Raw genomic sequence first — 11,100 nt, 5'->3', positions numbered from 1 at the left:
TACGGTTTTAACTTAAATTTACAGTTAAATACCATAATTTCATTAACTGATATAATGTTAATATACCAACCTTATTGAAGTACTGAAATCTGTTTTGTACCTTTGTAATACACTGATAACCACCAAATGCAGGAGGTGATGAGAAAGTCACATGATGAACCAAAGCCCATCACAAGCAGCTTTTAGATAATAACATATATAGAAGGTGCACAGTGTCATTCACACAAACACTAAACACCATCAGGTAACACACATGAAACTGAAATCATGCAATAAACATTCATTTAACAACATTAGGTGTAACACACAACCCTAATATACAAAACTGATAAGAAAAAACTAAGAAGAAACATAGTTATTTCAACAAAAAAACATCAAATTTGAAATGTAACGCAGGGAATTCTGGGAATGTCAATTTACGGTTATTCACTGTAAATTATACGATATTTTTCACTTCCAAAAATGGTATACTACCGTAAATTTAATGTCCGATACATGTAATGTCCAATACAGTTTTTCACTGTATATAGTAGGGGAATTTACCGTTAACCATTTAACAGGTTTTTACTGTAGAATTTTTACAGTCTTTTACCGTTAAATTCATTTTTTACAGTGTAGAGTAATGATGCTGAAAATTCATCACAGGAATAAATATTCAAATAGAATACAGTTCTTTAGAATTGTAATAATATTTAACATTATCACTGATTTTACTGTATTTTTGTTTTTACTGTATCAGATTAGTGCAGCATTTTCATCTTCAAACTTGTGTTATTTTCAGCATTGTAAAATCAGACGCGAGCCAAAGGTCAGAGATCAAAGCATGGGGCCGAGGCCTTTATTTCCAATGATAGACACACAAGAGGCAAGGCAGTCTCTTTTGCTTTCGAGCTTTCTTCGTGCTCCTCTGAGCAGAGGTCATCGTCAGGGCTGTCCGTTCTCCTTCAGCTGCTGGCAGCCGTGGCGGATGGGGCGGTGGGAGCGGGAGCAGGGGCAGGGGCAGGGGCGGGGGCTGGATTGGGGTTTGGGTTGGGATTGGGATTGGGTTTGGGTTTGGGTTTGGGAGCCGGGTCGGGGACGGGGACAGTGAAGCAGCCCCGTTTGTGCCACTGCATGTCACGCACACGCCGGACGGACTGCATCTGTGGTTCTGTGGCTCCCCAGTCGTTCCAGTGTTTGTATTCGCCATGTTCAAACACGAACTGACGCCCACGGTAGCCAGGGTACATGTAGCCCACCCACCTGAGGAAAGAGATTGGAGTGCGGAAACAATGTCAGAAAATATTAAGTACTTTTTTAAGGATATCTACACTCTTAAAAATAAAGGTTCCGCAGCGATGCCATAGAGGGACTATGGCATGGGTATTTGTTATTATTGATGTGACCTTTATTAAATGTATACTTACTGATTACTTTTTTGTTAATATTTTGAATTATATTTTATTGCTATATTTTCTTTTCATATATGTGACTCTGGACCACAAAACCAGTCATAAGGGTAAATTTTATGAGATTTCATAAATAAATAAGCTTTCCATCGATGTATGGTTTGTTAGGATAGGACAATATTTGGCTGAGATACAACTATTTGAAAATCTGGAATCTGAGGGTGCAAAAAAATCGAAATATTGAGAAAATCATCTTTAAAGTTGTCCAAATGAAGTTCTTAGCAATGCATATTACTAATCAAAAATTAAGTTTTGGTATATTTACGGTAGGAAATTTACAAACTATCTTCATGGAACATTACCTTTACTTAATATTCTAATGATTTTTGGCATAAAGAAAAATCAATAATTTTGACCCATACAATGTATTTTTGGCTATTGCTACAAATATACCCCAGCAACTTAACACTGCTTTTGTGCTCCAGGGTCACATACTTTCTTCTATTTTATATTCTATATTCTTATAGAATACAAAGAATTGAAATTCTTTTATTTTACATTATATTTAAATTTTAGTTAAAGGTTTTACTAAATTTTATATTTTTGTCATTCTCACTTTTTTTATTTAAAATATGTCTATATAGTTGTTGTTGTTTTTTTATTAAAGTTTTAGTTTTTACTTCAATCTAAACTAAACACAAATGAGAAATGTTGCCTTGGAAAATAGCTGAAATAAAATACATATAATATATATTTTTTCTATGTATATTCTGTTTTATTTAAGTTAATGTGTATGTTATTTTAAGTATTTTGTTTGTGGTTATAGTTTTAATTTTAGTTAAACCAGTAGAGCATGGTGCCAAGAACAGCAAAGTCATGGGTTTGTTTTTCAGGGGGGAAAAAAAACGATAAAATGTAAAGCTTAAATGCATACACTCTAAAAAATGCTGGGTTAAATATAGCCCAGTGCTGGGTTAAAAAGGGACAAACCCAGCGGTTGGGTTCAAAACATCCTAACTGCTGGGTCAAAACAACCAAATAGCTGGGTTTGTTCCTTTTTAACCCAGCGCTGGGTTATATTTAACCCAGCATTTTTTAGAGTGTAACTATTAATACTGAAATCTGTTTGTGCTATTTAATATTTTTGTGGAATCAAAGATTCTTTGATAAATAGAAAGTACATCATTTGATTGAAATAGACATCTTTTAATTCTAAATGTCTTTAGTGTCACTTTTGATCAATTAAATTCATCCTTGCTGAATAAAATAATTTATTTCCTTTGAAAAAAAAAATCTTGCTAACCCCAAACTTTTTTCTTTCAAATAACATTTACTGACGAACCATGCACAAGACCAGAAGTGTTAAGTAAAAAGAGTCAATTTTGAGATCATACATCAACATACAGACTGTCTGTAATCAGGAAAACTACACTCTAAAAAATGCTGGGTTAAATATAACCCAGCGCTGGGTTAAAAAGGGACAAACCCAGCTATTGGGTTGTTTTGACCCAGCTATTGGGTTGTTTTGACCCAGCGGTTGGGTTGTTTTGACCCAGCTATTGGGTTGTTTTGACCCAGCGGTTGGGTTGTTTTGACCCAGCTATTGGGTTGTTTTGACCCAGCGGTTGGGTTGTTTTGACCCAGCTATTGGGTTGTTTTGACCCAGCGGTTGGGTTGTTTTGACCCAGCTATTGGGTTGTTTTGACCCAGCGGTTGGGTTGTTTTGACCCAGCTATTGGGTTGTTTTGACCCAGCGGTTGGGTTGTTTTGACCCAGCTATTGGGTTGTTTTGACCCAGCGGTTGGGTTGTTTTGACCCAGCTATTGGGTTGTTTTGACCCAGCGGTTGGGTTGTTTTGAACCCAACCGCTGGGTCAAAACAACCCAATAGCTGGGTTTGTCCCTTTTTAACCCAGCGCTGAGTTATATTTAACCCAGCATTTTTTAGAGTGTATGGACTGAAACAAAGACCAAGACCATCTTGAAAACTCAAGGTTTGTGAGTTAATGGTCTTTGGACAACAGCAGCATGAAAGCGATCTCAAACTCACGTTCCGTTGACAGCTTTGGCACTGGCCACACGGTCCTGGAAGCCGTGAACCCACAAGCTGGGAATGTCATCATCCACGATTTCCATCTTTCTCCCGGCAAAGCTGCAGTTCTCAAACAGATGTAGTTTGTGGTCGGCGCTGTCCTAGTAATGGAGCATAAACACTAGACTCAATGGGCCGTGAAAGAAGAGCAGATCTTTAAGCAGGTGTGAGGTGTGAATGTATCTCTCACCACTCTCAGAGGTCTCATGGACAGGAGGCAGTAGCTGCTCTGGCTATTGGTCCAGGAGGACCAGCGAGGATATTCTCCCTTCTCCAAAACAAACTGCTCTCCCAGAAAGCCCTTCTGCTCATAGGCGACCCATCTAGAACAAGATCGTTAAGATCAGGATGGATTAATGGATGATTCCTTTTGATTAAAGCAGGGAATTTACAAACATTTTTTTGTCATCTGAACCCCTTTGAACGTACCCTAGTAAAAAAGTAATATATTTTAAATACATTTATTTCTTACTAAGTATACAGTAGTTCAAATCTATTAACATATTTACTGACATATTGCTAGAGACTTACTAACTTAAAAAATTCTAATTAAACTTTATTTGGAGTGCTACTTGTTCACAATGCACATTTCTTAATATTAAGCGTAAAACGTGTTTTAATGTCTCTATTGATAAGGATTGTATGGACTTTGAATATTATTGGTCTTTAAATGCAAGATATTTAAAGTCTACCTAAAGTATACTTGCAATAGTTGCACTTTAGCACAAAGAAAATATTCTTTAGTATATATTTAGTTGAACTTCAGCACTACTTCTGCACAATTAAAGTGCATTCAGCACAAAATGAGTCGTTCCAATTTAGCAGACTTTAAGTACTATACCAGTTCAGTATACGAAAAGTACAACTGCAGGAGATTTTTATTAAGTACATAAATATGTAAATGTATTTGTAGTATACTTAGCAAAAATAAATGTATATTTAAAAAAAACATTTTTTATTGTAATAAATGTATATTTATTTTTCACTAGGGTAAATGTGATTTTACGTTAATATTTCAACAATACATTTGCATGTTGACGGGTCTCTGGTGTTGTTTATTAGTCACATGACATGAAGGTAAACCAGTGTTATTTTAGTTTCATGTATATACTAGTAGTTTTGTTAGCATTTTGAGGTATATTTTATTTATATTTTTATATTCAATTTTGCTGTTTTTATTTGTTTTTTAAATATCTTTATATAGCTTTTATTTAGCTTTTACTTGCCAACTAGCTGAAATGAAATAAAGTTAACGAAAAGGTTGAATTTTTTTTTCAATATTTAATTTTGTTTCAGTTAATGTTTATTTTATTTCAAGTAAGTTGTATTGTTAATTAAGGATAATAACACTGAGGTAAACAAATAAAATATTTTAAATATTTTAAAATAGCTCTTACACTTTTTGACTTGAAGGCCACCTACAGTATATAATATAACATTAACAGAACTATATCTAAATTACATTACATTCAGAAACTGGCTCTAATTTATGTTTTATAAACTGTATAGGTAGATTAATAAATCACAATTTATTTTGTGTTTGCAGAGGTTTTAAGAACTGGATGTTCTAAACAAATATTATAGAGGGGAAAAATAAATATAATTTCATCTTTACATCTTTATTGTATTTTTGCATTTTTTTTCAGTTTCAGATTGTTTTAATATAGTATTAATAATTATATTATATTATATTTTTATCAATTTTAAGAAAGGTCTCGTTGAGAAACACTGAAATACAGTAAGTAGTCCATTGAGTTGTATGTTATAATTTTTTGAAGTCATATGCTATCATTTGTGTACAAATGTTACTGAAAACCTTCTCCTATTCACCTTCTCCTTTCTCCTAAATCCAATTAGCATATATTCAAACTTTTGCTTTCAAGAACAGTCTGAACATTCTTCATTGCTCCTTTTGTGGTTGTAGATAATGAGAGCATGTACTCACGGGCAAGACTCAACTATGATTGATCCAACTTTCTCCAAGTTCTTCTCAATCAAGTCCTTGCATTCTGCTGACAGCTCGACCTTTTTTCCACGGAAGTTCTCGAATTCAAACAGTGAGGCCTGTTAAGATGATTCAACATATTTTAAGTCGTAAACTTTTTGGGTTTCATCCATGAAAAACGAGTAGAAAGTCATTTGTAAAATCCTTCATGTAGATTGTCACATTCATTTTAATGAAGAACTCCATTCTGCTCTTGTTTCCCCTGGACAGCAATGCCATTAAATGAAGAACAAATGGAGACATTTGCTGTTCAGAATGTTCTCCTCAAGAAGTAACCTCACATGTGTCTCCTCTATTAAGTAAGAAGAGATTTCAACAATGTCTCAAACCTGTCAATATCAGAGTCTCAGTATAAAAGGAGTAGTTCACGATTAATTGAAAGCGTAGTCACCCTCAGGCCATCCAAGATGTAGATGAGTTTGTTTCTTCATCAGAAAAGATTTGGCAGAATGTAGCATTACATCACTTGCTCACCAATGGATGCTCTGCAGTGAATGGGTGCCGTCAGAATGAGAGTCCAAACAGTTGATGAAAAACTGTAATCCACAAGTACACAATACAACCAACATCACAATAATCCACAAGTAATCCTCACCACTCCAGTCTATTAACATCATGTGAAGAGGAAAACTCTGTTTATAGAAAAATACATGTCCATAATCCATAATAACAGTGCTTGATCTGTGCAGATTTCTCTCCCGATTCAGGACTTTTTCACTGGAGAAAGTATAATTACGGATAGAGGACTCTTTTTTTTTTACAATGGTTTGAAATGAAAATAATCCACAAGTAATCCTCACCACTCCAGTCTATTAACATCATGTGAAGAGGAAAACTCTGTTTATAGAAAAATACATGTCCATAATCCATAATAACAGTGCTTGATCTGTGCAGATTTCTCTCCCGATTCAGGACTTTTTCACTGGAGAAAGTATAATTACGGATAGAGGACTCTTTTTTTTTTTACAATGGTTTGAAATGAAAAAATGATGGATTTGTTTCTTACAAACACGCAGCTTTTCACTTCACAAGATGTTAATTGAGTGGTGTGGATTACTTGTGGATTATTGTGATGTTTTTATCAGCTGTTTGGACTCTCGTTCTGACGGCACCCATTCACTGCAGAGCATCCATTGGTGAGCAAGTGATGGAATGCTACATTTCTCCAAATCTGTTCAGATGAAGAAACATCTTGGATGGCCTGAGAGTGAGTAAGTTTTCAGCAACTTTTACATTTTTTGTAAAACTCAAATATTTCTCATCAAATTTGTTCAAATTCAAATGACATTTATTCTCCACATTCATCTATAGCTCAGTACTCTTACCGTGTGTCAGCTATTGGCTCGTTGTGTCTTTTAATGCAAGTTGTAGTTGATACTTAAATGAAACACTAAAAAACATTCATTCAGTCTCATGAGCTATAAAAGTGTTTCCTCTGGGCTTTTTGACTGTGTAAAATAACTGTATAAATGAGTGCCTTTGGACCTTGTAAACCGCTCCTGCTCCTCCTTGGCTCTTCCCAGCGACTTGCTGATCTGGGACTCCCTGCTGATCTGACATCTCTCCGCCTGTCAAACACACAAACACACATCAGAGATGAGAAAAAGATTCAGAATAGGGTCACACACCAGCCATTGCTGCGTGAGTGCTAAAAACATGAGAAGAGTAAATAACTTCAATTAAACGGTAAACCAAAAGAAAATAGGAGATTTAATCTAAAGTGAATGGCCACAAAACACATTGGACACTTATAAATACATGAATATTATTGCGTTAGATAACAAAATATAAAAAAGAGGCATTTATTTTAAAGATGCATAATTATGCAAAATATTTATAACTGATATGAATTTTTAAATTTTTTTTACAAAACACAACTTGCCTTTCCCCAAAATTAAACAGATAAACATATTCCTTAAGCAGCAATTCATACAACTGATGTATAAAAATAAACATTATTTCAATGACTGAAAAACATTCAAAAGGAAAAAGCAATTAAACAAGCTTATAATGTTCATTATTGTAACATCATTCATATTGTGTGTGTAAAAAAATTTTCTTGGTAGTATACGGGAAAAACAAAACAAAACAAAAAGCAATGACTAAAAAAACTTCCGACGAGACACAATTGAAAATAGCTTATTATGCTCATCATCGCATATATATTGCGTTTTTCAAAAATGTTTTTGACAGGACGGCAACAAAACAAAACAAAACAAAACAACAAAAAACAAAACAAAACAAAGCAATAAAAAAACTTCCGACGAGACACAATTGAAAATAGCTTATTATGCTCATCATCGCATATATATTGCGTTTTTCAAAAATGTAACAAAACAAAACAAAACAAAACAAAACAAAACAAAACAAAAACAAAACAAAAACCACTGACTGAAAAACATTCAAAAGGGACACAATTAAACTCGGCTTATTGTGCTCATTATTGTAACATATGCATTGCGTTTGTAAAAATGTTTTCAGTAGGACGGACAAAACAAAAAACAAAACAGACAATATCAAAACAAGTGGCTTTTCTTTTCAAGAAAGAAAGAAAAAAAAGAAAAAAAAGAAAATAAAAGTGCTTTGTTAAAGGCTTTAAACTCTAAAACAATAGATCTTGTCATGACAATGAAGAAAAAAACATTTTGTAAACTTTCTTGTTTTAGAAATAAAAGTTTGGATCAAATAGATTAGTCTTGGTCAAGGAAAAATCTCTCTAAAAATGACTTTCTTTCTCTTTTATAGCAATTTCTCTATTTCAACTTCACTACATCAGGTCTCCAAATAATCTTAAACTAGATTTCTATGACAATGATATTTAGTTTCTTTCTTCTGCCAGCACACGTGAAAAGTAAGATTTCAGATGAAGGCTGAACGCATCTTTACCTGTTTCTCTCGTCCTTCACCTTCAGCGGTTCTCACCCCTCCACTCTCTCTCAGCGTGTGTGTGTATGAGTGTGTGTGTGTGTGTAAGGAGTGTGCGTGGAGGTGAGGGTATGCCGGGCGAGTGGAGGGAACCTGGGGGGTATTTATGGTTTAATTCCGTCCACAGCAGCAGAAATGGGTTGGGCGTCGATTGCTGTTGATGCAGCAAGTCTGTCGTTCGCATTTGTGTCCGTCAGACTGCCTCTCAATAGGCCGTGAGTTGGCAGGAGTTGCCTGCAGCCACCAGCCTGCTCTGCTGCCAGCGTGGGTACAGCGGGCACCGACAGGGTGCGAGCCAAGAGGATTCAGACGGGATCAGCTGCTGTCATCACAACCCTGCTCACTATCCCCTCTTTCTCTCTCTCTCTCTGAGCCCAAACCCATGCCACAGATTTGGACCATTCATCCTCATTTGATGGATTCTCAAAATTAGTGATCGTTTTCTATAATCGTTTGCCCAAGAAAAACATGCATGTAAGAAAAAAAAATACATGTAAAGAAAATAAATAAAAATAAGCTTAATTTTGGTTTAAAATGTAGTTAAATGTAACTTAAATTGCACTTTAAAAAGACTTGGTGGATGCAATTTAATGGCTTAATTAAAATGTAGGTAAATGTAACAATATGTATATCCCACTATCCACTATATTTATTAAATTAAATTCAAACTGCATTTACAAAAGACGAGGGATGCACCTTAAAAAATTATTATTATTTCATAAAAAAATAATAAAATAAATAAACACTGAAGTCACGTTCGAAATGGACAAATCAATTAAAAATGGCTTAATTCTGGTATAAAATGCAGTTAAAAGTAACAATGAATTAATATGCATATTTTTTCAAATTCATTTTAAATTGCATTTACAAAAGACAAGGTATGCACCTTAAAAAATGGAAATCAATTTAAAGAAATCATGTTTGAAATTGACATTTGGTATAAATGTAGTTAAATGTAACAATAAATTGTATATTTTTCAAAATTCAACTTAAATTTCTAAAAGCCTTGGGGTGCAACTTAAAAAAAGAAAGAAAATCAATTATTCAATAACAAAACATTTAAACATTAAACATTTAAATCACTTGACAAATGTAACATATATTTTAAATGATTAAAAAATTACATTTTAAATTGATAAGGGATTCTTTTTGTAAGTGGCACTCCCAGTATACTTAATAATAACGGTTCAGATTGGTTAGAAAAGCAAGCCAGTGATGTAATTCAACCTGACAAATGAGGTTAAACCTACAAAAGTATTTTTTTATGGCTTAGATCAAGTAAAAGTTGCTTGAGGTAAGAATGGCAGGTCACCAATTTCTCAGAGCAAAATTTTATTATACTCTGCTGTTGTATTGGAAAATGCTCACTTTAACTGTACACTCTAAAATATGCTGGGTTATATTTAACCCAGCATATTTTAGAGTGTATGTTTAAAGAAAAAAAAAAAATCAAATTTAGTAAATAAAAATGAATATCAATGACGCGTACAGATAATAAAAGAACAATATAATAGCACCATCTAACACTCCTGGTACTTGCATTTAAATTAAAGTTTGTGCCAAAACACTGTTGAAGGAGATTTTAATTTATGGTTCTTGCAATGTACATTAAAATGATACAACAGTCCATTGGACTTCCCACTTTACCTTTATCCTGAAATTGCCTTTTCCAAGCACAAACCTCACTTTCTTTAACTGACCTACTGGTAATCAAAAGGAAATCAATAATTATTTTATAAAAATAAAAAAAACATTCTTTTGAAACTGACAAATAAATAAAAAATGGCTTAATTTTGGTATACAATATATTAAATGTAACAAATTAATATGTATTTATTTTTAAATTCAACTTAAATGGCATTTTAGACAGACTTTGGGTGAAAGGAAATTACTTATCAATCATTTAAAAAACATTTGAAAATGCCTTAATCTAGGTTTAAAATGTAGTAAAATGTAATGTTACATACCCTCTTAAAGGACTGTTTTCATAGCTCTGTCTTTGTCTCTGCTGATACCTTCTGATATCTCAGTCCTACCACACATAAGAAAATAATACATACAAAAACAAACTTGCTTCCCATTTAGAAAAAATATTTAATCAAGATGATTGTAATTCATCATTCATATTTTATAAAACACAACTCCCGTTTCCCAACATTAAACAGGTAAACATTTTCCTCAAGCAGCAATTTACACAGCTGAAGTCTGAAGAAAAGAGCACAATTAAACACAACTTATTATTATACATTATTAATAGTGTTCTTGGCAGGACTGTAAAGGCATTGGCAATAAAACAAAACCTCGTAAATGATAATCAGCCCGATCCAAGCACATCAGCTGATGCTTTTCTGCTCACTAGAGCTTTAATTAAAGAAAAAATATGGAAAAGAAAAGATTAAAAAGAAAAGAAAAGAAGTGAACAAAATCAAATGATGTTTATAAGCTGGAATGGCACATGTTGTAAACCGAACGAAAACTATTTAGAGAAATAAAAAGTAGTTTCATATAGCAATGAACATCTGAAGATCAGACTTTTTAAACAAGGTTTTAGAAACACAATATTTCAATTCTGATTTAAAATGCAATAAAATGCCTAAGAGCCCTAAGGCACCTTTTCCAGTGATCCAACTTATTTAAAGTGCATTGTAGCATGAAGCTATACTGATTTCTGTTTCTCCACGATCAGAGATG

General features: G+C 33.6%; 1 protein-coding gene across 1 annotated transcript; it reads right to left on the bottom strand.

Annotated features, from left to right (window-relative positions):
• Positions 1-809: 809 nt before the first annotated feature.
• LOC107594544 (beta-crystallin B3-like) lies at positions 810-8,505 on the bottom strand. Its single transcript, XM_016284625.1, has 6 exons — positions 8,371-8,505; positions 6,970-7,052; positions 5,425-5,543; positions 3,670-3,802; positions 3,438-3,580; positions 810-1,242 (listed from the first exon to the last, which is right to left on the bottom strand). Exons 2-6 carry the CDS (start codon positions 7,042-7,044, stop codon positions 945-947), a joined length of 768 nt encoding a protein of 255 aa, XP_016140111.1. The 5' UTR covers positions 7,045-7,052; positions 8,371-8,505; the 3' UTR covers positions 810-944.
• Between the last annotated feature and the right edge of the window lie 2,595 nt (positions 8,506-11,100).

The sequence above is a fragment of the Sinocyclocheilus grahami genome, unplaced genomic scaffold (genome assembly GCF_001515645.1).
Source record: "Sinocyclocheilus grahami isolate Dianchi unplaced genomic scaffold, SAMN03320097.WGS_v1.1 scaffold186.1, whole genome shotgun sequence".
Taxonomy (NCBI): domain Eukaryota; kingdom Metazoa; phylum Chordata; class Actinopteri; order Cypriniformes; family Cyprinidae; genus Sinocyclocheilus; species Sinocyclocheilus grahami.
Note: the sequence above shows the minus strand (reverse complement) of the source record. Positions and strands in the feature narration are given on the sequence as shown.